At 40.9% G+C, this 24,556-nt stretch overlaps 3 protein-coding genes across 5 annotated transcripts in view; 1 reads left to right on the forward strand and 2 right to left on the reverse strand.

Annotated features, from left to right (window-relative positions):
* fbn1 (fibrillin 1) overlaps positions 1-19,793 on the forward strand; it is a 60,759-nt gene extending 40,966 nt beyond the window's left edge. The window contains exons 41-66 of the mRNA XM_065952781.1: positions 484-606; positions 711-869; positions 955-1,026; positions 1,115-1,240; positions 1,367-1,489; positions 2,783-2,908; positions 3,022-3,138; positions 3,230-3,355; positions 3,455-3,574; positions 4,214-4,339; positions 8,526-8,678; positions 8,756-8,818; positions 8,909-9,028; positions 9,131-9,250; positions 9,352-9,474; positions 9,980-10,111; positions 10,735-10,860; positions 11,700-11,906; positions 12,906-13,031; positions 13,308-13,430; positions 14,129-14,245; positions 15,811-15,939; positions 16,034-16,153; positions 17,085-17,316; positions 17,393-17,576; positions 18,153-19,793. Of these exons, the coding sequence (XP_065808853.1) occupies positions 484-606; positions 711-869; positions 955-1,026; positions 1,115-1,240; positions 1,367-1,489; positions 2,783-2,908; positions 3,022-3,138; positions 3,230-3,355; positions 3,455-3,574; positions 4,214-4,339; positions 8,526-8,678; positions 8,756-8,818; positions 8,909-9,028; positions 9,131-9,250; positions 9,352-9,474; positions 9,980-10,111; positions 10,735-10,860; positions 11,700-11,906; positions 12,906-13,031; positions 13,308-13,430; positions 14,129-14,245; positions 15,811-15,939; positions 16,034-16,153; positions 17,085-17,316; positions 17,393-17,576; positions 18,153-18,536 (3,677 nt within the window). The 3' untranslated portion in view covers positions 18,537-19,793. The remainder of the gene's footprint in view (positions 1-483; positions 607-710; positions 870-954; positions 1,027-1,114; positions 1,241-1,366; positions 1,490-2,782; positions 2,909-3,021; positions 3,139-3,229; positions 3,356-3,454; positions 3,575-4,213; positions 4,340-8,525; positions 8,679-8,755; positions 8,819-8,908; positions 9,029-9,130; positions 9,251-9,351; positions 9,475-9,979; positions 10,112-10,734; positions 10,861-11,699; positions 11,907-12,905; positions 13,032-13,307; positions 13,431-14,128; positions 14,246-15,810; positions 15,940-16,033; positions 16,154-17,084; positions 17,317-17,392; positions 17,577-18,152) is intronic.
* Positions 19,794-20,124: 331 nt separating this feature from the next.
* Positions 20,125-22,929, reverse strand: dut (deoxyuridine triphosphatase). Of its 3 annotated transcripts, none has more exons than XM_020641228.3 (7): positions 22,755-22,929; positions 21,873-22,029; positions 21,487-21,578; positions 21,255-21,299; positions 21,062-21,136; positions 20,631-20,701; positions 20,125-20,251 (listed from the first exon to the last, which is right to left on the reverse strand). In XM_020641228.3, exons 1-7 carry the CDS (start codon positions 22,870-22,872, stop codon positions 20,195-20,197), a joined length of 615 nt encoding a protein of 204 aa, XP_020496884.1. In that variant the 5' UTR covers positions 22,873-22,929; the 3' UTR covers positions 20,125-20,194. The 3 variants fall into 3 exon arrangements, with proteins under 3 accessions (XP_020496884.1, XP_020496886.1, XP_020496885.1); XM_020641230.2 differs by lacking the exon at positions 22,755-22,929 and adding an exon at positions 22,568-22,748; XM_020641229.3 differs by lacking the exon at positions 22,755-22,929 and having other exon boundaries at positions 21,873-22,203.
* Positions 22,930-23,899: 970 nt separating this feature from the next.
* slc12a1 (solute carrier family 12 member 1) overlaps positions 23,900-24,556 on the reverse strand; it is a gene marked incomplete in the record, with an annotated part of 10,965 nt that continues 10,308 nt past the window's right edge. The window contains 1 exon segment of the mRNA XM_065952782.1: positions 23,900-24,556.

Here is a 24,556-nt window from a genome sequence, read left to right on the forward strand (position 1 = left end):
AAGGGGGATAAGGGCGAGACAATAACGTGGCTCGCAGTATGTTAATTAACAAGTGTTTATTGGCTCAGAGAACAAAAGCTGGTGTCTGCTCTATTAAGTCCAGGACTGCAAATTCACTAAGTAAATCGACAGTTCAGCTGTGCACAGGGAACAAACACTGCATTTACTTTTTGGCATCAATCCTAGTAGACAAATATTTATTGTGCAGCAAGTATAGTAAGAAGAACACAAATTATTAAAAGGTATTAAAGCCTCTGCTGTGGTTTTTATTTTGGTTGTTATTTTGGATTTGGGATGGGCAGATTGTGTAATTAAGATGATGATGAAGTTACCTAAAGACAAGCTGGGAAATAATATGCTCAGAAGAAGACAAATGCAGCCGTCAGATGTGTATCATGAGTCATTACTCTACTAATAGAGTGTTAATTGGACCAGTATTCTTCAAATCAATGAACTCATTTCCTTTCATCTCTCTGTGCACAGATGTCGATGAGTGTGAACGACCAGGCATCTGTGGCCCAGGCAATTGCTACAACACCATCGGGAACTACACCTGTATCTGCCCTGTGGACTACATGCAGGTCAACGGAGGAAACAACTGCATGGGTAGGTCTTCATGACACAGCCTCATGGCAGTAAGAAAAAAAGACAGACTGCTGAAGCTGTGCAGTGCAAAGTTAAACTGTTTATTTTGATAAACACACATACAGACATGAGGAAGAGCTACTGCTACAGGAACTTCTACACAGACAACGGCACATGTGACGGAGAGCTGACCTTCAACATGACCAAAAAGATGTGCTGCTGCTCCTACAACATTGGCCGTGCATGGAATAAACCCTGTGAACGCTGTCCTGTGCCCAGCACTGGTGAGGTCTCATACAAACGCACACTCAGTAGAACGCACATATAAGTAAGTAAGAAAGTAAGCTTTTTACCCTCATGTCCTCTCAGATGATTTTGCGATCCTGTGCGGTAGCGAAAGACCCGGATATTACATCGACATCACCACTGGACGTGTCATTGGTAAGATTTCAATTCAAAGGTTGACGTGGTAAAGAACAACATTTATTTTGTTCTAAACCTGCCTTCTTGTCTCTTACTCTTGTTCTAGACATTGATGAGTGCAGGGAAATCCCAGGTGTGTGTGAGAACGGAGTGTGCATCAACATGGTCGGCAGCTTCAGGTGTGAATGCCCCATTGGCTTCTTCTACAACGACAAGCTGCTGATATGCGAAGGTGAGTCAGCACTTTAAACTTCAGCTGGAAATGATGCCGTCATGCAAAAATGCTGTGTAAGCCTGTTTTGATAATTCTAACCTGTTGTTAAAAGTCTTTGAACACCACTGTCTGTGTTGTTTTTAGATCTTGATGAGTGTCAGAATGGACCAATGTGCCAGCAGAATGCAGCCTGTCTGAACATGCCTGGAAGCTACCGCTGCGAGTGTAAAACTGGATATCGCTTAACCTCCACTGGACAGTGTCTGGGTAAGGCTGTGGGGGGGGATCAGCTTTGGGATTTAAAGTGGTTAAAAAGTGTCAGCAGCACTCAAGATTATCAAGCACAAGAAAGACCGATAACTCAACTCGCAGCGGTTAAGTCAACTCCTGACGACCTTCTTGGAGATTATGCAGAATTGTTGGAAGCACGGAGCAGGATTATAGAGAAGATTAGACGAGGCTGTCAAAAGCTGCTGTCTTCCATGAGGATGATGCAGACTCCTCCGTGCTTCCTGTGGCCTGATGCTGTCCTGTCTCCTGAAGCTATTGCATCGAACTCAACCATATGAAACTCTTTAAACTCTTCATTCTTGCCAAAAAATCTAACACCAAAGGCAGCATAATAAGAGTCAGACTGCTGATACATTTTTCATGGTGGGCTTGTTATTAAGGAATATCTGTTGCTTCCTGCTTTTCATGAATCCCCTAAAACAAAACATGGTCCGACTCTTTTATTAAAAGTTTAATAATAACAATGTTAACTCCAGTACCATGTAATATTACATTGTTATTATGTAACAGCATGAACGGCCAGTTCTCTTTTCTGCAGATAAATTACAGCATGCCTGTATTAGTAACTATTTGTGGAAAGTAGAAAATATCAGAAGTCATTTAGTAGGTACTAGTTTGAGTACTGAATACTTGCTAAAAATGTATCAAACATTTACAATTAATAGAGTCTGGATTGTTTTCCAATCATCAAGCTGCCCGTAGACTAATGACTGCCTGAAGTTTGGATGTTTGTTTATGCAGGACTGTTTCAATTTCAAATTGATGCCTGAAGAAGAGGTGAACTGTCACCTTTGTCTAGGTTAAAATTACATGTCTCATGTAGGAGATGTGCAAAACAACCGTAGAAGATGCAACATCATGGGCTGGCAATGCAAGGCCTATCTTAACGTAAATATTAACATTAATCAGACCTGTATTTTTCTCTACACAGCTGAAGAGATAAAGGAGTAGTTTTAGAATGAAAGTACATAAAACTGCATTTTGCATAAAAAGATGGAAATAAAGAAGTACATTGAGGGACACTCATGAGTTTAATTATTCCCATAAGTTTACCCTTTGATTTACATGTAGAAGAAATTTGATCCGAAGAAATTCATCACACATTTTTAGTGACAATGTAAGGTTACATTTCCTTTTTCAACACAGCTTACTCATTTGACTGAACCAGTGTTATAATTGTTGCTTATGTGTTGGACTCTGTGTTTCTCTGCATTGTAGTTTGACCTTGAATTTTCCACAAGTGTGACAGTTGATTTCCTCCTTTTTCAGACCGTAATGAATGCATTGAGAGCCCTGGTGTATGTAATCCTGGTCAGTGCATTGACATGCTGGGGAGCTACCGCTGCATCTGCCCCAATGGCTTCAAACCAACCAGAGACCAGTCGATGTGTGTGGGTAAGTTGAGTATCATCCTACCAGTTCTGTGATTTCTGTGTTACTCCGTCAAACGAGTGATGTTGTGGTAATGCTGCCTCTAAATGAAACTGATGATTATTTTCTGGTTTCAGACGTGGACGAGTGTGAGAGACAACCCTGTGGAAACGGGACGTGCAAGAACACAGTGGGCTCCTACAACTGTCTCTGCTACCCCGGCTTCGTCAACTCGCACAACAGTGACTGCATAGGTGAGTGCGTGTAGATACACTTATAATTACTGATTACTAAGCCCTATGGACCCAGTGTGATAAATATTGTTTTGTCTTTTGCATTGAACAGATGTAGACGAGTGTTCCACACAGAGGGGCTTGTGTCGAAACGGCCAGTGTGTGAACACCGTGGGCACCTTCATGTGTGTGTGCAATGACGGCTATGAGCTCACTTTAGACGGCAGGCTTTGCGCAGGTAAGGAATCTGCCACATGCTGATTATTATTTGTATTTAATCTGAGTGTAATGATCTGTTTTTACATTACAATCCCTTGCACATTTCTTTATCTCTCAGATATAAATGAATGTGCCGTGAATCCAGGCACATGTGGCGCAGGAACTTGTCTGAATCTGGACGGCTCCTACAGGTGTATCTGCCCGCCGGGCTACTATCTCCATGAGGAAACTTGTGAAGGTACGGCAGCCAAATGCTGGTCCTTTCTGTTTCATGCGCCATAAACATAAGCCAAAAAGAAAATTTCAGCTCAGGCAAGGCAGAGAACCCAAACCGTACATGCACAAATCACAGCTTTAACTACCACTGCTTAGGTGTTAAAGAACAGAATGAAGAACATTTATGCCCCCCCCCTCTTTCTTACTCCTACTAAACCCCCCTCATCTCCCTTTCACACGTGAGAGTGGGCCCATGCCAGAACTCTTGGATTGTTTATACAGTGGAACCGATGAAGAGATATTCGGCAGACTTCAACACATTCCTGCTTTGCGCTCTGTTCCTGGAAGCAGGGAGGAACAGTATTGGATTCTCAGCATCAATTACAGCAGCAGCTGGTCATCGTGATGAGTGAAAACGTGACATAAAGGCTATCCCTAAGGAAACGCCTTTTTATTAAACTATGTATGAGTTGAGGTGGATTCTATTTTATCTCAATAGACCGTGACGTACAGGTATGATTTCACCCCTCCAGCTCTGACGGTAGTTTAAGGGAAAATGAAACATCAATGAACCGTGCAGGGTGGAACTCTGATGGTACAAATTAGAAGCAGATTCAAAAATGTGATGAGGTGGTTGATATCATTTCTCTTTGTATGTCAGATATCGATGAGTGCTTCCTGTCTCCGGAGATCTGCACATTTGGAACCTGCTCCAACACTGAAGGAAGCTTCACATGCTCGTGTCCCGACGGCTTCCAGATCTCTGACTCCGGACGCAGATGTTTAGGTATCTGTGTGAGTGTGTGTTGGTGTGAGAGGAAGAGTGGCAATGTAACTGTTTTATGCACGAGGTTGTAAGTGCAAAGTTTAAATACAAGTGTATCTGTATAGTCTGGTTCTGAGTGTGTGTGGAGGCTATGCAGCAGTCGGTGGTGTTCGGCTTTTCCTGCTTTTTCATGATAGCACACTGTGTTCCAGCTGGGTCTGCTGCTGCTGCTGCCTCAACAAGGCCAGGGGTGGCTCTGAACAGATCACTTTTCCATTTCCTCAGTGGTGTGTGTGCGTTTGCGTTTGTGTTTGTGTGTGTGTGTGTGTGTGTGTGTGTGTGTGTGTGTGTGTGTGTGTGTTCATGTACATATGTGTGTTTTTGGGTTGGGGAGCACTGAGTCTTCAGTTAGGGAGTTCCCCCTTCCAAACACTGAAGGGATGACATCATCAGTTCAGAAAGGAGGTTCACAGTTTGCATTTCACTTCTCTCTCCGGTGTCTGAGGGCGGGGGGAGATAAACACGTGAAGATGGGTGGAGGGTTGAGCAACATGGGCGGTAAGGGAGACAAAGGTTTTCTGACAAGGACAAATCCTGTCCCATTTACAAAATTATTTGTGGGTCATTGTGCACTAACGATGTTCATATTTTAATATATTTATATTCCATTTTCTTGGATATGGTGTGACAGCGAACGATGACTGTTAATATAGTAGAATAAAGTTAAGTTATACTCAATATTTTTCATAGATCTCCATACTTCTAGTTCTTAGAAATAAAGACATCAGTGAATCAATAAGAGATCAAATTAAAGACTGTTACACAAGTTACCTCTGTGGTAACTTATGTGACAGTTATGTGATAATGGTAAATACATGAATAAAACCTGAGTACGAAAAAGTCTTACAATCAGCAAACAGATTCAGTCGGTTACACAGCATCATCAAACTACAGGTCTGTAATGTTAGCATTAGCCACATAAGCTGTGAAACCAACCAAGTCATGCTGTAGCTGCATCGCCTGTGTCTGTGTTGAGAGATCCAGGTCAGGTGTTGATAATGAGTTCAAGTTGAACAGTAAGAATTTGTTGATTATATATAACCTAATTTATAACTTTGGAAACACACCAGCACTAATGACTCTATAGTTTATTGGGTTTTTTTATACACTGAGGTGAAAAAAAAAACGTGGCCTCAGATAGAAATCATGCACACGCACCTCATGGCCTCAATCCAAAGAATGATAAATGACCGCACCCTGCATTTGAAAAATAAAAAATCCTGTTTCATCATGTCACGATAACAATGCTTTAATCCCAGAAACACACAAAAGAAGGCAGACAAGTGTGTGATGAGGACAGAGCGGAGCTGTTGCTCACTCTGTCGTTAGCTGTGGTCTGAGGATAAGATTAGTTCATACTTGCAGTGTTTGCGCCAAAGTTCACCGTAACTCCAACACTGTTTGTTACCTCAAACGTTGCAGTGGAGACTTCGCCTGTTGTTTAGTCTCAACACAGTTATGTTTCCCTGTAAAAGTCAAACTCCTGCTTAGGTCATAGAAGGCAGCACAATAAACAAAGTGTCATATGTACACGTGATTAAAATGTGGTGATAATACGTTAACATTAGTGCAGTTAGACATGTTTTTGTAAAGACAAGGCTTCACATGGTAGAACAAAGGGAGAGATGGTTTCTTACATAGAATCATTGGTGGAATGTGATCACTTATTGTGTTGATTAATCAGTATTGTCAGGGGTCAGAATCTTAATAATGGTACATGCAACACTCACCGGTTTGACCAATTGTATGCCGAAACTTGGAACGACTGTGAAGGCGTTGATGCAGATCACGATGAGGCCGCCAACAGTGTAGCAATATGGATCAAACGTTAATTCCATAACGATGGTGTATTCCGGAAAGCCATCAGCTACACCTACTTGCAGTGAAACACATAATGTTGGGGTTGGTGACACAACTGTGTTGGGTCTCTCAGTCGTGGCTTGGCTGCTGGTTAACTGCGGTTCAGCTGAAACCTATGCTCATTTTTCAAAGAGCAACCAGGTCTTTTTTTTTAGCACATCCGCTGTGTTTTACATCACTGCAAGGTTTGGCTATAGCTGGACTGGTGAGAGACGATGTAACGAACAATCAGATTTTTCCTTTGTTGTTTTAATAACGTTAATTGATCATTTCTAAAATCACTGTTTAAAGGAGAGACATTTGGGATGATATGAAACATGGCTCCTTGGCTTGAGTCATACTTCAGATATTGCAATAAGTAATGTGGTATGTGTCCTAACCACCAGACCACTAGGACTCCACAATTAATGACATGTTTTAAATCATAACGCTGTAGAGGTTTTGGAAAGTTCCATAATTATCACGATTAAACCATAAATATCTGTCACCACATTCAGATGTGTGTCATCACAACTGTCAGGCCGAGTGTTTATCTAACTTTAACTTATTATTATTCATAACTAATTATGAATTTGTTGTCTGTTATTTTATTTTGATCCAGTATTGTAATCCATCTGTGATTGAAAGAAATACAAAGCATTGAACATTTGAACATTTGTATCATATATTCAGGGTCATAAACTATAGGAGAAGAATGACATATACACGTGCAGACGTACATGTGCATGCACTCACACACACTTGCTCAGCAGCTGTGCACAAAGCACCATAAATCTCTTTGCGGAAAGGCTGACAAATCAGTTTCATGGAGGAGGGTAACATGACACTCTTTGACATTCTCCTCAAAGCACCAGGTGTTCATGTATGTGATCCTTGCCTCTGCGCCAGGTGTGTAAGTGTGTGTGTGTGATCTATGGTGGTCAGAAAGCTTATTTGTGTTGAGTTTAGTGAAGGCCAGAGCTAGCAGGAGAGCACGGCCATATGCTTCTCATTAGAAGTAAGGGCCTGCCTCGTCCAGGAGGAACAAGAGCCCTCAGAAAAAGAGAGAGAGACTGGCAAACACTGATCACTGAGCAGAGCTGATTAGCCAGCCTTTGTTCTAACTACAAATACTTCACTAAAATATAGAAAACATTTCTATAAATTGGAAGATTTACTTAGAATATATTGTAGTTAGATTTAATTTATAGTCACAAAAAGTTGAAGGCAGGGTTGGTACTTTTCTCCAGATACACTTTTTAAAGATTTTGGTTGAAACTGTCTTTAGGTCCTGACAGAAATGAATAATTCATGTGCTCTGAAAAAGGAACGAAGAAATCTGTCATCTGTAGCATGTCAAGACTTCGACCAATGTCTGCCACGAGGTACCAATCTGATGAACCAATCATGCCTCCCTGTCTCCCTGCACGTTCTCTAACCCATACATGCACAAGCCCACACTCAAAGCACGAGCTGAGCTCCGCTTCTGGACCAACGGCGCTTGTGCATGTAAAGTGAGGGGCGTGGCTTTTGAGGGAGCACAGAGGGGAGGGGGTGGGTGTAGACGGGGCACTGAGGGAATACTACTTTCATAATCATGTTTTAAAAAATTACCAATCCTGCCTTTAAGCCTACCTGTGTACTCAGTACTGATTTGGTGGCTCTCTTAAAAGTAGTGAAGTTCGCAGTAATCTTCAAGTAATCGGGTAGAGAGTTCCAGGATTTTACTCCTTTCACAGAAAAAGCTGTTTCAGCAAAGGATATTTGCAAAATGAAACTTTACAGTTGCCTCTTGAAGCTGCTGCAGCCCTGTCGTCTCTGTTTGTATTTTCAGAAAGGTTGAGGAGCAATACTCTTTAAACGCTTAAACACAAACTTTATGGAAGTCAATTTCCTCCTTTATCAGAATGATTTATTTTTTTAAAAATACGATTGAAGAACTAGACATGATTTGAACAGATTAAAGGAGACGTAATTAGTGTTATTTATATTTTTTATGCTTTAGTTAGTTTGTTAACATTTTAGGCAAGGCCAGGCGAGCAGTAAATCAGCTGTTGGCTCTTGACTGACATGAGAGTGGTATTAATGTGATCATTCAACACGGCAAGAAAACAAATTAGCAAATTGTATCCACATTCAAATAAATCATTTGAAACACAGTAAAGTGGTGAAATAAACAACAACCAAACCAACTGATGTTGTGCAATCCTCCTTTCTGCTCCTTCTTTCCTTCTGATTTGTGTTAATTTTTTCCTTCAGGCCTCTCTCTGATTTGTCACGTTGTTCCTCTGTGTTGGTTAACCCTTAGATATCCGGGTGAGCTACTGCTATACCAAGTTTGAAAATGGCCGCTGTCAGGCTCCAAAGCCTCAGAACACGACAAAGGAAGTGTGCTGCTGCACTGGAATGCCCGGTCAAGGCTGGGGAGACCCCTGTGAAATCTGCCCCACTAAAGGAGAGGGTGTGTACACTTACGGTCAAAACAATATGAATGGTATTGTTATGTTGTTTGTGACTTTTCCAACTTTGTGGTTCCAGAAGGGTATCCTCTTCTCTGTAAAAATGAGGGATATCAACGGGGGAAAGACGACCATCAAAAAGGTGTGTGAGTGTCATTACCATTAAGCCATCATAGTCCTGCTTGTCTGTTCAAGTTTGTATTCACAAGATGCTGATGTATTTCAATCGCAGATGTCGATGAATGTCTCAATAACCCTTGCACAAACGGTCAGTGCATCAACACAGACGGCTCTTTCCGATGTGAATGTCCCATGGGATACCGTTTGGACATAAGAGGAGTCACATGTGAAGGCAGGTTTTGCCACTGTCCTGTCTCTTTAAATATCCACTTGGTAGATATTGATCTAACTCTTAACATGCTGATTTGGATGTGTGCGACTTTCTTCGATACAGACACAAATGAGTGTGAGATTGGAAATCCCTGCGGCAACGGCACGTGCACAAATGTCATTGGTGGGTTTGAGTGTGCATGTGACGACGGATTTGAGCCCGGACCAATGATGACCTGTGAAGGTATGCAAAGTTACACCTGCGCACTCACGTCCATCAGACTGTATGTCATCTCTGAATTTCTGTACTTCTGCTGTAACTTGTTGTTGTCCGATCTTCTCCAGATATCAACGAATGCGCCCAGAATCCTCTCCTGTGCGCCTTCCGCTGTGTTAATGTGGTCGGCTCATACGAGTGTAAATGTCCCACCGGCTATGTGCTGCGTGAGGACAGGAGGATGTGTAAAGGTACCACAGCTAAATGACTCACTCATACACTCAGCTTTATCAGTTATGGTCCATTTACTGGACCAAGTGTTGGTAGAAAATAAAAAAAAACAGTTACCTCATGGAGACGTTTCCCCTTCCATAAAGTTACATAACACACTATCTCTGATCCTCTCTCTCTGATGAACTTGAAACACTCTCTGGAAACAGCAACCGGCCGAGGCACTGTTTACACCTCAGCTCTCTTAGATAGCCCAGTCTCCATGGAAACGGTTGTATTTGGAGGGAAGTGCAGAGACGGGAGGAACATCTCAGTGTCTGTAGCCTCACTGTTTATATTGGAGCTCCAAACACATCGTCGACCCTCTTAGCACACGTCTGTTAGCACTACCGAGCTCAGTGTTAGGATTAAACCTCTCAAGTGCAGTTTTAAGTGTCCACGTTACATCACTGCTATAGGTGCACTCACTTGGATTTCTCTTGAATTGTTAGTCCTCTTACTCCCAGTATGATGTTTATTCTCCAGATCAGAACGAGTGTGAGGACGGTATAGATGACTGTGCCAGCAGAGGCATGACCTGCAAGAACCTGATTGGTACATACATGTGCATCTGCCCCCCTGGATACACACGCTCGCCCGCTGGGGATGGTTGTATGGGTAAGATCATCATGGTTTTATAATGAATGAGAGAATAAACACAAGATAATTGGTGCCCCTGTGGACAAAGGTCTACCTCTTAACTCTTCACTGAGTATTTCCTCTTCTTTTTTTCTGATAACAAGGCTCATCCTGTTGTCTTTGCACAGTAAAATATATCAATCACCGTGAATCTTTGCGGTGGAAAATGTAAAATAAAAGGTTATTTTGGCATTTGGCTGTTAGTTGTTTAGTCGGTCACCTACCACACAGAAAAAAGTTACAGCAATTACAGACAATTATATGTCAATAATCATCTTGCTGAAGGTCTTTTTTTTTCTTTTATTTGTTATAGAGGTCAGTCTATTTCATAACCAGCTAAAATCCCCTTACAGTAGCATTAACTCCACCCATACTCTGCACAATGAATAACATACTTTGGTACACAGTCAATAATTTCCATATAAGCTTTAAATATTTGTTCAAAATACCCTCTATCGACTCATGTTGGTGAACTGTTGACATGCTGAAAACAACTGCCTCAAATGTTGACTTCTTGGTCGAACATCCACTAAATGATTTAAAAGGCTATAATGGCACGTCTTAATCTTGTAACTTCTCCTGGTGTATGTACTCTGTCTCAGATCTGAATGAGTGTTCAGCCAAACCAGCGATCTGTAAGAACGGCCGCTGCGTGAACTCAGTGGGAAGCTACCGCTGCAACTGTGACAATGGATTCGTGGCTAACCCTACGCAGACTGAATGTATTGGTACGTACATTGTTCATTCTGATTTGTTCAAAAGCACCTTCCTGTTTGATATCGGCTTTTAGGTGGTATATTTGTCACTTAAAAGAGAAAATGTGTGTTTAAACTGTGTTTTGTGTCTATATTTCAAACATCCCTGACGGAAATAAGAGGTAGAAATGGGATAAGAGGCTGGGAATGATGGTTCAGGGTAACAAAAGTTTAGAAAGATTGTGGAGAATATTTAGGTGTTGAGATATGGGTCTGATTGATACTCATCAAATAAATATGCCTCTGGTGTCACTGGTTTTTACGATTATTTTACTAAAATGGTGGACGTTTTTACAGTATCAGTGTAAAAAGATCAACATTAAAAAAAAAAGGTTAAATAAATCCTTTATAAAGAAACTTAATGTGTTGATGTATCTGAGATATAGAAGAAAAGGATGTTCTTAATGTTCTTAAGAGTTTCACCTATTCCATGATAGCCTCCTCCGGCTAGTTAAAAAACATGTGTGTTACTGTAACGATAGAGGCAAGGAATTCCTTTCAAAGCCTTTCTCCCTAATCTAATATATACTTCTGGATGGACGTGATGTGTTGAACACGGAGTGAAAACCCCCAGCTGAAAAACAGTGAGAAAAACTCTAGGGAGATTCTGTAAGCTCTGAGGTCCTGTGGCTATCTCCCTCCTTACAGACAGTGATGATAGAGCGCTATGGGTTATCTAGGGGCTGTCTGGTTCTCTGAGGCCTGGACCCGTCTGGGTGGTTTGGTGTGATTTCCTCTGGACCACCTCTCATGCTGTCTGTTTGTCTCGCTCTCACGTTTTTTTTTTTCCCTCTCACTTCCGTACCCTCCAGATAACCGTGAAGGCTTCTGTTTCACTGAAGTTTTGACCACTCTGTGCCAGATGACCTCTAGTAACAGGAACATGGTGACCAAGTCAGAGTGTTGCTGTGATGGAGGCAGAGGCTGGGGCTCAAACTGTGAGCTCTGCCCCCTGCCCGGGACCACCCAGTACAAGAAGATGTGTCCCCTTGGACCTGGGTACACCACAGATGGCAGAGGTATCTTAGTCTTATATGAGTTTAAATTAAATACTGTGAAACATTTCAGATCAAACTAAACTCGATGAATTTTATACTGTAAAGTTTTTTTTTGTTTTTTTTCACTTTAAATTAAATATAAAGCACTTACAGGAGGTTTCAATCCCAAACCATGCATCAAAGGTACTTAATTTGTTAAGTTTCCTCCATCCATCCAGGCAACAACTCATTTCTATTTATTTCAGGGGCTTGCAGTAGAGAGATGGATTGATTTTGAAAATCTATCTTGGTTTTCATTAAGCTACAACATCCATGTTTGTGACCTTGCCTGCAGAAAAGCATTTCATTCATTAGCTTTGATATGAGCAGATAAAACCCAGAGCACCAACATGGAAATAGAGTTAGATCTTTTGTATTCCAATGCCCCTATTAGTGCAAGACTGCTCCAACGAGGCAGTGTTTTAAAAAGGAAATGGTCCTAGTTAACAGACAACTAAGTATTGTATTGTTTAAAATGATGGATTTTTCAACAAGCCTTAATTTCTGCAAGTGACTATTCTGCTTGGAAACCCTTCAGAAGATTGGTTGCCTGCAAAGAAGGACATCAATTGTTCTGCTTTGTTAATCTGATTGCAGTAATTTGTACACATGGAAACACTGTTCTGGTTCTTTAAATCACCAGTGCTGGGTGTTAAATTAACAGATGGTTGTCATCTGAGATAATCAGCTACAAAACATTCATTTAAACTGACACATGAGCAAATCAGTGCCTTGCACATTTCTGTATACTTGACACAAGACTGATGCATAACTAAATGTGAACAGAATATTTCCCCCCCTAATGTTTAGTGGAAATAGGGCACACAGCTGTTATTCACTACAGAAATCCAGGTCTTGGCAGGTTTTTCTCTCAAAGGAACCTGGACTTTAAGCATACACTCCTATTCCCACTCGGTGAATTAACTGGTAATTCAGTTGTGATGAGTTAATCTGGAGCTAACTCTCCTTGTTTCTGTGCAGATATCGATGAGTGTCGTGTGATGGGGAACTTGTGCAAAAACGGTCAGTGTATCAACACTTTGGGCTCTTACAGCTGCACCTGCAAACCCGGCTACACCAATGACATCAGCAGCACACTGTGTGTGGGTAAGGCTTGTTTTCACCTCCAGTGCTTACACTTAATAGACTCTTTTCCTTCCATGTCTACTCCCTGCTCTCATTCCTGCTGTCTAGTAAAGAGGTGAAGCTACGTGGATGGACAGCCCACACACTCCCTTAAAAAAATGCAGCCCCAGTCTGTCTGTCTGTCTCATCATCTCCCCGTATGGAATTTCTGGCGACAGGATCAAACTCTCCTACTCTGTCTCTGTCTCTCACTGTTTCTGCCTCACCATTTACCCTCTCTCTTTTTCTCTCATTTAGATGTGGACGAGTGCATACAGGCACCAAAGCCTTGTAACTTCATCTGTAAGAACACAGAGGGAGGCTATCTCTGTTCCTGCCCCCGTGGATACATCCTACAGGAAGATGGGAAGAGCTGCAGAGGTGACATACACACAACAAAACAGAACAAAACTGAAACTCTTAATGTGAAGTATGTGTCCACATTAGGCCCTGTTTTGCTCATACCATTTGGATTAAGTGGCATGCTTTTAAAATAGGTTACTTCTCTTGCAAAGACCAGCCGAAGGTTCCTGGCTGCAGGACAAAGTTCCTCCTGCAGACAATAAAGTTGAAGTTGAAGATCTTGCTTGACTTAGTTTCCAGGTTGGAGCAGCTGTAGTGCTGAGTAGACCGGGCCCTCTGCCAGCGCTCTCTGCTCACTGTCCCAAGACGCTCCATTGGGGCCGATGTGTCCATGTGCACGTGTTCGACTTTGAACGTGTACCCTGAATCCAGATCCAGTGACACACTGCATCTGGCCCTATCGATGTTTATCAGACTTGTTTGTGAGTCTAAACAAGTTTGCACACTGTGTTCAGTTTTTAAGGGCCTCTTTCATCTTTATTTACCAAAGTTTAAGTTTCCCCCTGTACAGTCCCCCTCAGTGTTTCCGGCGTCTGGTTCGTTTGCAGTTCATTTGTAGGTCAGTGACTGTAGAAGGACTGGAATTTGACTCATAGAAAAGATCAGCCCCCATACAGTAGTTCACGCAGTGATCTGACACAGATTCACCCCCCAGTATCTTATATGCACTCCAAAAAGTAGAAGCAGTTTTGAGTGATTCTTCTTCTCTTTTTCAGATCTGGATGAGTGCTCGACCAAACAGCATAACTGTCAGTTCCTTTGTGTTAACACCATCGGTGGTTTCACCTGCAAATGTCCTCCTGGCTTCACCCAGCATCACACCGCCTGCATCGGTAAATAAACACACACAGAACATTTATCATTTACTTTACATCCACAAAGTTTGTTAGAATTGCTCTCTACTCAGCTGTCTGTGTTTTCCCTAAAATACACCCAGCTGCTGCTACTACTACTAAAATACAAATGTTTAAAAAATAAAAAAAGATGATTTTTTTTAGCACAAAACCAACGTTACAAAGAGCTTTACAAAACATCCAGCCCAGCAACAAAATACACAACAGTGTAGGGATTAAACAGGAAGACGTAATAAATCATAATGGAGGAACAACTTCTAACAGTACAAAAAAAAATAGATAAATGTTTTCTTCAGAAGTGATTTAAAGGAACATACTGATGTCGCAAGTTAAGGTTTTCCCAGAGACAAAAAGCCCAAAATGCTCCCTCCCTTTTAGGTTTGAGGTTTGACGAGGGAATGATGAGGAGGTTTGAAACACGGCGTCATACTCAAACATCATCAGACTTTACTTCCATATCATACACCTGCTTCAAATACTTAATATGTTTCCTTTTTCACTGGACATTTTCTTGCAGCGTTTGCCAGCCCTGCTCCAAAAAAGACCTCTGAACTGCCCTCTTCTTTAACCTTTACTTCAGAGCTAATGGACTCCGGCTGATATCACACTGATCTCATTAGGCCGGACCGGTCAGGAGTCATGGCAGCTTAGCATTGCTTTGTTATGGAACTTTGCAGTGGATCGCCATGACTACCACAAGCTTTTTTTTTTCCAGACCATAAAGCAGCTCTCATGACCTCACATCAAATCAGGGACAGGGAACCCTCAGTTGTTAACTTCAGGAATATTCCCAGGCTAATGACATTGAGTAGGTGTGGATGTGTTTTTGAATGTAGGAGTTAGTACCATGTGAGTGACGTCAAACACTCGTTTAAATCTTACTTTAAGGGATAATGTGCTGAACCCTTTCGGGGCATGTGACTATTGGCTGAAATATTGAACTAAGCACTTTTCCAGACATATTTTATTAACTGTTTGTTAGACCTTCTCAGTCCCTCAGAAAACCTGTTCCTCCTAACTGCTGCTGTTTGGGAAGAGAGTCTGGGTTGGAATCACAGGGCAACTTAAAATATGATGTGATACAATACGCTCTGTGTAGCCCAGGATAACAATAACGTCACAGCAATTCTGCAATAATCAAATTATGTCATGACAATCATTTGACGATATGTCATGATATCTGATAACTGGAGAATATAAAATGCAAAAAGTATAAAATATAAAAATACCTTATTAGTGTATTTATTCAATGAAATGTGGGGTCAGTTTCACCTCTTATCACACATCCTTTAAATTATTTTCACTGACATTACCTACTTTAGTATGAGATGAAATTTAGATAAGACTTTTTTATCCGTGAACTCTTTTACACTGGATTAGTCCCACCCACAGTCCATTTGGATTTGCCCTATTCTTTGATAGAAATATCCACTCTCCACAATTTTGAAAAGTGACTCAGCAAATCCAAATCAGGGTCTCAATCAGCCTTTGTATCACGTTTCCTGTGTAACCCTCATCTGAACCTTTCCCTCCTCTCTGTGTAGACAACAATGAATGTGCATCGGACCCCAATCTGTGCGGCTCCAACGGTGTCTGCCAGAACACTCCGGGAAGCTTCAATTGCGACTGCCAGCGGGGATTCTCATTAGATCCAAACGCACAAACCTGTGAAGGTCTGCAAACAATTCATCCGTAACACATTATCAGCTCGTTCAATACAGAAACAATCTCTCTCTAACAGTAGTTCTGTGTGTTCGTCTCTGACAGATACGGACGAGTGTGATGGAAACCACAGGTGTCAGCATGGCTGTCAGAACCTGGTGGGCGGATACAGGTGCAGCTGTCCACAAGGCTACCTTCAGCACTACCAGTGGAACCAGTGTGTGGGTGAGTCATACCACCACTGCTCTTTTTATCAGCAAATATAAAAATTCTTTCCTTTAGGAGCATCCTGGTGACTTGGCCCACAAAGTATGTACCATGCAGGCTTGATTCTCTGGGCTTCAGCTTGGCCTGCAGACCTTTTTTTAAAAAAACAAGTAATTCATCCCTCATCTCTTTCCTGCCACTCTTTAAATATAAATATGTCCAACGTGTTTTTCCTTTCCAATGAAAGTTCAACCCTTCCCTTCTTGTGGTAAGGTCATGGGAAAAGGAAATGATATGTTAAAAATAAATGTCTGATATCTTCCTTTAAACCCTGAAAGACATCAACGTTGTTTATGATACTATGTATGCACTCTTAATGAATGAAAACAGACAAAAACAGGAACTTTGAGGGCAACAAAAGAGATATAAGAGGCTAATGGACTGACCAAAGGTCCGCAGAGGGGATAGGGGTCTTCTCCTTTGCCGCTCCCACCCTCTGGAACTGACTTCCAAAAACATCAGAGACACTGTCCACCTTCAAGAAACCCTTTAAAACTCACCTTTTTAACATCACCTTAACATGCCCATTGCTTTTGTTGTTTGTCAGAAAAGTGCTTTAAAAGTCTAATGTATTATTATTATTATGGAAATATCTCGCTCCAGTGGCATAATAAAGTAGTGAAAATTGAAAAACAGGAGGAAGGTGCTATATTTAAATCTATTGGTCATGTAAATTATAAAATTAACTTAAACATGGACAAGAAGTTGGTTCATTTCAGTGTTCCCCTTTGGATACCCCCAAAATAAATGTTTGTTTGATAAGCCTGTTTTTCCTCCAAGCCCTGAACTTATTTACAACAATCCTGTCAGACTTTCCCAGTATTGTTTGTGTCCTTTAACTGGAATGACCCCTTGTTTGTTTACTTCCTGTCAACTTCCTGCCACCCAGATGAGAACGAGTGCTCGAACAGCCAGATCTGCGGTGGAGCATCATGCCACAACACCCTGGGGAGCTTCCGCTGCCTCTGCCCCACCGGCTTCAACTACGAGCAGACGAACGGAGGCTGCAGCGATGTCAATGAGTGCTCCACCAGCCAGAACCCCTGCAAGTTTGGCTGCTCCAACACAGACGGGGGCTACCTCTGTGGATGTCCGACAGGATACTTCCGCGCTGGACAAGGGTACATCAGTGAATATCTGTTTGAAAACTATGTGGCGATTTTTCCAGTCGACTGATGACCCCGTCTTTGTTTTCAGGCACTGTGTCACAGGTCTGGGCTTTACGAGTAGCGGCTCCACCCCTGGAGAGGGAGGTGAAGAGGACGAGAATTCCCTTTCTCCTGAGGCCTGCTATGAGTGTAAGATCAATGGGTATCCCAAGAAGGGACGTAAACGTCGCAGTGCAGGCTCAACACAGGAGGATCCTCAGGAAGACCTGCAGGTACAGTATGCAGCGCTGGGGCAACTGATGAATCCGCTTTCAGGTCCTTTTTAAGGCAACTTGAGGGTTTCAACAACTTAGCATTAAGTAAAACTGAGACTAAGTTAGGTTTATTATTGGTTTATATAAGTCATTTTGACCCAAATTGTTGGTATATGTCAGTTAGGCCAACAAAATCACTAACAGGTAAAGACTACAGCATGTAGCTCCTGGTATTTTATTCCTTGTAGCCTGGGAAGATCATATGTTAGCATATTTAGATCGTCCTGTTGGGTAATGGATTAAACATTTTAATTAAAATCCTGGCAACAGCCATGTCAAAATGCCGCTTCAGCACCACCTCTCTGCCTGTTAATAGGTTGATGTAAAGTTTGTTTGAGACCTCCTTTTCAATATTGGACGGCCCTCGTTGAGTTTAACCACATGCGCTAACCACAGCGCCACCAGAACCCCTAGAGAACCTTTTTTTTTTAAACTTGTCCCATTGCCTTTTCTTGATAGAAACATAGTGTACTGTTGTTGGTCATGTGTCTTGATATTAAATGAACTCATTTGGACCATTTTTTCTTTCTGTAGCTGACCGAGGAGAGGGTCAGCCTGGCCAGCGTGGACATCGAGGACACCCTCCAGTTCCACCTGAACGTCAGCGACCTGAGTACCCGTGATCACATCCTGGAGTTCACCCCTGCCTTATCCACCCTCGAGGACCATGTGCGCTACAACATCGACTACGGGAACGATGAAGGCTACTTCAAGATCAACCAGAGAGAGGGCGTCAGCTTCCTCCATCTGAACAAGAAGAAGGCCCTCCCACCCGGGGCATACTTCCTACAGATCAGCAGCATGCCTCTCTACAGGAAGAAGGAGCTGGCTGAGCTGGAGGACCAACACGATAAAGACTACCTCACAGGACAGCTGGGAGACGTACTGAAGATGAGGGTGCAGATCATCCTCCATTAACCGTCACAAGACTGAGGCGGGCAGATGTTGCCATTAGCTGCTGATCCAACGTCAGGCTCACACTTCCCCAGAGGCAAAACATCTCTGACTCTGGATCAGTGGTTTGAGGTGACTCCTACTTGCTCCTACAAGGAGAAGAGCTCGCCACCAAAGAGACAAGGGGACGGGGGGAGGGACTGCATCATTTGATTGCCAAAGATGATTCTACATATCATAGATACAAGTTCTGGGCAAATGCCAGCTGAGTGGGGCAGTATGAAAGATTTCAGTCAAATGAAGAGTCCTGACACGCGACATGAGCGGTGGGAAGCACTATTTAGAGTGTGAATGGCTTTTTAATGTAGGGTTTAATGTTGTACGATGATATGTGGAATCAGGTGCCACTTTGAAGGGCATGAGGACTGCAGGAAGCTCTAAAAAATGGTTTGTTTTTTTTAGAACTCAATGTAGGTGGAATAAAAGGGTAGGTCCTAATAGTCTAAATAAATTCATTTCCTCCCCTCAGGTGAATGACTGCACAAACCTGGATCAATGAAAGTCAGCTCATTTTTCCTTCCCCAGATGTTAATTTATGGAGTGAAAATTTGAAGAAAAAAAACAAAAAAAAGGTATACAAATGCTAAGGAGAGGAAAGGAACCCACTATGGACTATTGAGATGCAGCCATGTCTGAGCTTGAATGACTCCTACTGCATATTTAACTATGCTTTTCCATCTTTTCTACTGACTAGAATATTTCATATTTACTGGTGCTAGCAACACGACCACATAGACTTCTGAATGCACTGTACTACTATACAAAACTCTGTAGTCAACAAGATACAATCCCATCGGCCATTCTGAAGATGTCACGTCTTTGCAACAGTAACAGCTAGCTTCATCGCCTGAGCGCTCTCCTCTATAGTACATGTAAATTGTGTTTATACTGTAATAATCAATGCCACTTTTAATCTATGAAGCATTTGTAAACTCTAGGAAGCCCCTGGAAAAGAGGGGTTTGTAATGGTGCTTATAATGACCAACTACTTCCTTTGTAAACTGTATACATACACACACCTGCACACACACACAAAACACACATTGATGATGCCAAACCTGGGCCTTCATGATTATGCACTGAGGTCTTTGTGGCCACACATTCTCTCACAAGTACAATCAGTGCTGCATTGCCACAGACCTGCCTGACACCAGTCTGTGTTCTCTGTTCACATCAGTGAGGGTTTAGTTGTACATTCACAATAAAAACATATTTTTGGTGTTTATGTATTCACTGCTCTTTAAATCCAGATTGAATTATATAATGTTTGCTTCTTGTTGGATCACCATTTTCAGTCCTGTGTTCAACAGTAAAATATGATTCTGTTTTAGTAACAGAAACACACATTACCCTGACACTGTTAGTGCCGAGGTCTACTTGTGAAATTTGATTCACTGGGCTTAAATGTTTTGTTGTCCTGCAGTGCCACCTTGTGGCTATTTGAGTCACTTTATTTATTTAAAAAAAAAAAACTTTGAGCAGGCTCAGATTAAAAAAAAAAAAAGGTTAATCAGATGTGGGACTAATACATTCCAGTAAAAACTCTCAAAAGTACAAAACAATTAACTTTATTTAAACTGATCAATATACTTTCAACATATACAGCACAACAAAATGGACTTTTAGTTTCTTCCAGTTGATCCAAAACCTCCAGCACCACGCTCGGTCTCATCAAGTGTCTGAAAGAACACACAGGCATGCAGATTTTGATTTAATTTATGACATGGAATAAAACTAACAGCAGCTCGACCAATGGAAACATCTGACAATGTTCATGAAAAGTATTTAACAGGTACAATTACACATGATGCAAGTTTATGAGGTACAACTAGCACACCTAACTTTGCCGCCTGGCCTCATTAATGTACAAAGGTTTGAACAAAATTCAAACAATCATCAGTCTTAAAAATGCACTTAAAAATCGCCACATCTTGACAAGTGATTATAAAGTTACCTAAAAAACTCCATTAGTTTGTGTTATAAACGGACTAGTATTAACCTGCAGTGTTATTGGCAAGGTGGCCAATAAACTGTTGTAATTTAATGGATGCAATTTACCTCAAGCTCCTCCAGATCTGGGTAGCAGATCCTCTCACAAACCAGCTGAGCAATTCTGTCGCCTTTTTTCACTAAAAGGGTGAATCAGAAGGGGAGAAATAAAATTTGTGAACTGCACTTTTTAATTGTTGTACTTCACACAGAGTCCAAGATCCGCCTGACTGGCTATTAAGACCCCTGTACACGATGCAATGCTAAACAAAAAAAGTGCATAGCTAAATACTTAAATGGTTATCATGCCAAACCATAAATGTAGAGGTAAAAACAACATCCAACACAGTAGTTGTACATTGACTTTCAGCCAGTTTTGTGCTCTCCTAAAATGAAAAGAATCCATCATCTCTTTGCAGTTGATGATGATTGATGATTCTATGGGCTACATATCGCCTTGATGAAAAGCTGATGATTGTTTCACTGATGCAAATACTCACCCTCAAATGTTTCCTTGCTGAAGTTAAAGAGAACAACTCCAACATTTCCTCTGTAGTCTTCATCTACAACCCCAGCTGAGGAGAACATGCAGAGAAATTGCAGCAGTTCAAATCACCGGCACGGCAAGGGTTAAAACATGATCTACTTTAATAGTTTTTCGTGGTAAGTAGGTCATGGTAGGTAGAAACTCACCACCAACATCAATGAAGTTTTTCACTGCCAGACCAGACCTTGGTGCTGGGAAGGACAACAAAAAAAAAAAAAGAACAAACCAGTCAGATGAGTTCTTCTGCAGTAGGTGCAACTCAATTTTACCAGCATGAGATTCTTTAAATACACCATGCACATGACTGAGGAAACACAGGAAGACAAACAGGTTATACTTAAAATGGAGGGTTGCATCAGATTCTTTTTAAACACTTACCCACTCTCCCATAGCAGCCATGGGGAACTGCTATCTGGATGTCTGTCTTTACAATGGCCTTATCCAGAGGACCAATGGAGTAGTCATAAGCACTGTTAATATTCAGAATGTTAAGGTCATCTGATTTACATGGCTTTATATTCACATAACAGATATTCACACTCGGTCATGCATGCCAAGTGGATTGAATATCTAGTGAAGGTTAGCTTACATGTAAAAACTAAAATATTACACAACATTGTCCAGAATTTCCACACTTTTACGACTGCTTGTTACAATTTCTGTTTACTGGACGAACTTTATAGTCACTTTTTTTTTTTTTTTAAGTGATGCACCCTGCAATGTCTGTAAACCCAAATATAATTTTAATTCAAGGAACATCTAACCTGTAAAGGTCATATCCAGCTGCTTTTGATGATCCTCTGGTTGGTTTCGTTGCATGCTCAGACAGCTTTGCAAATCTGAGGACAGGTCTTTCTACTGCAGGCTTTGTTTCTGTCTTTGGTCTCTTGGATGGAGAGATTGCAGAGGCATCCGTCACTTCTAAAGCAGGCATGTTGAAAGAAAAACAGAAAGCTCCGAAAATGATTAAAATGGACTAAAGACAAACTACAAGCTAACCAGGAGACAGAACTAAGGCAAACTACGGCGATGGTAAAAAAAAAAATTATTAGCTTCTGCTCAAGCGTCTTCCCGGTTTTACTATTTGAAACGGAATTTCCCGCGCTAGAAGTTGCGCCAAATAAGCCCCGCCCCGTTAAAAAAAAAACCCACACCATTTAAAGAGACAGGTCGCTTATTTATAATACGTCACAAATCACAGTGAAACTAAAGCCTATATGAGTTTCTACAAACATTTCATTACGACTACCACTGGCAGAAAAAAAAAAGTATCATTATCACATTCATAATAATGTATTATCTGTAACCATGACGACCCCGCAATAGCGACGCTATGGTAGCAGCGTCCACAAGTTCTCGCGATACTCCCTGACAAAAACAGCTGACAGAAAACTATCAAACTAAAGCACAGCAACAACAACACAGCATTTTGGAGAAGACAAAGCATCATTTTACTTACGCATTGCGACAGAATAAAGCGGACGTGGCGTTGGTGGTGTTTACTCGTTCAAAGATAACATGTATAGCAAACATGCTCAAACAGAAGCGTTCTGTAATGTGATGCTAGGCATGCTAGCAAAGCTAACGTCAATAAGCCCTTGACACATTGCTAATGATAGCGGTATGAAACCGGATTTCTAGCTTGCCTTTGTTTTGATTGAGAGTCTGAACATGAAGTTCCCTCCCTAAGAAACGTGGCGCAACGTCACACAATAACGAGCCGTGCAGGTAAAGATCCCTTAGGCGTGGCAGCAGTCGGGTCATGTTGTTTCCTAACCTCGTCTGTGAGCTAAATGCTGCTAACTGGGCTTTACATGCTCTGCAGCTGATTTTCTGCAGCACTTCCTCCTCCTGCTGCCAGACAGCTCCTCACTCTTTAATAAACCTCCAGTGATCAACATCAAATATTCACTTGAAAATAAATATAGCGAATCTAAATGTCTGATATTCAGTACTTAATGATACAATTTGGCTGAAAAATCAATTTAAATGTGTCTCAGACTGTTATCATATGAGATTAGAGAGTCTGAGTCTTTGATCCATTGCTGCCCTCCATAGGAAATACTTTGGCATTGGCATTCAGGATGTTTGCCATATATGCTCATTATGATAATATTCAAGACTTTATGTATGACTTCTGATGTTTAAAGTTCTTATTTATGAAATCAAAAAATATGTGTGTTCAGAATTAATGTCAAAAATACTAAAAAAAAACCAACCAAATTTAAACAAACCTTGCACTTTTTAAAGAGGAAAATTATTCAGTACTTCTTTGTTGATGTCGCTAGTATGACATATCACACACATTGCTGGCTTGTTAAAACGTTCAAGGTGCATGGGCTTTAAGTTTAATTTCTCATAAATGTATTCAGTGTGATAAGTTGTTACTGCAAGCATCACATAGCTAAAACAATATTATTATTATTTATTTATTTACACTCGAAAATCATTGAGAGCATAGCCCTCATTTACAATGACGTCGAGCAGGATAAACAATGAAAAATAACAAACATACATATACATATATATGTACACATACACATAAGCATATGCATATACTGTATACATAAACACATATATATATATACACACATCATAGATAAACAAAATCATTTTAAAACCAACAAACAGATAATAAAAACAGAATCAATTAAAATGTGCAATCAGAAGTAAAGGCGTTAATAATTAAAGATCTAAAATGGCCATAAGAGAACAGTGCCTTGATTTTTAAAGTCCCTTGTAAATGTAATATAATCACTTAATAATAACAGAAACAAAAAAATAAAGCAACTTAAAGTCTTATTAAGTCTTTATTTTTGGGTAATCACAATTATATATTTAAATATAAAGTCAGACATAAGGCAAAACATATACAGAATAATTGGCTTTACAGTCTTTAATTTCACTCAATTTTCCTTAAACCAAAAGTGTGCTGTGATAATAACATGAAACATATCTTCAAAGTATAGCGTAGGACAGGTAAACAGCTTTTTTATAACAGTGTGCATATTTTATACTTAGTGAGTATCAAAGAATGTTTAAAAAATATAATTTGTACTATATTTTAATAAAATAGATGCTGATCATTTATGAAAGGGTTATTTGCTTGAAAAGTATCCACTGGTGAATGTCAGTCTTCTACTATGTACATTTATTTTACAATCACAGCAGCAGGCAATGTAGTCATTCAGTGTAACTATTGAGAGCACACTTGTATATCTGCCTTTGTTTATTTTACTGATCTGACCAAGCTAGGAAGATGTTTGATTTGACTTTGTTCTAACCCCAAAATGAAGTGCTTTTGTTATTGTTCTTGTCATAGAACAATCTGAGTATCTCACCATATTTTCCATACTAGCGCATTGTTGCAAAGAGCTTAAACTTTGTCCACGTTCCTCCATTCACATCAGAATGTCTGACATTTGCACTTCAATATCAGAAAAGCAAT

The sequence above is a fragment of the Labrus bergylta genome, chromosome 3, assembly GCF_963930695.1.
Source record: "Labrus bergylta chromosome 3, fLabBer1.1, whole genome shotgun sequence".
Classification (NCBI taxonomy): domain Eukaryota; kingdom Metazoa; phylum Chordata; class Actinopteri; order Labriformes; family Labridae; genus Labrus; species Labrus bergylta.

Coding starts and splice junctions, on each gene's coding strand:
- dut (XM_020641228.3), bottom strand. CDS start 22,872: ATGACCCGACTGCTGCCACGCCTAAGGGATCTTTACCTGCACGGCTCG. Junction 21,579..21,872: donor GCTGGATATGACCTTTACAG/GTTAGATGTTCC, acceptor GAATATTAACAG/TGCTTATGACTACTCCATTG. Junction 20,252..20,630: donor CAGATCTGGAGGAGCTTGAG/GTAAATTGCATC, acceptor GTGTTCTTTCAG/ACACTTGATGAGACCGAGCG.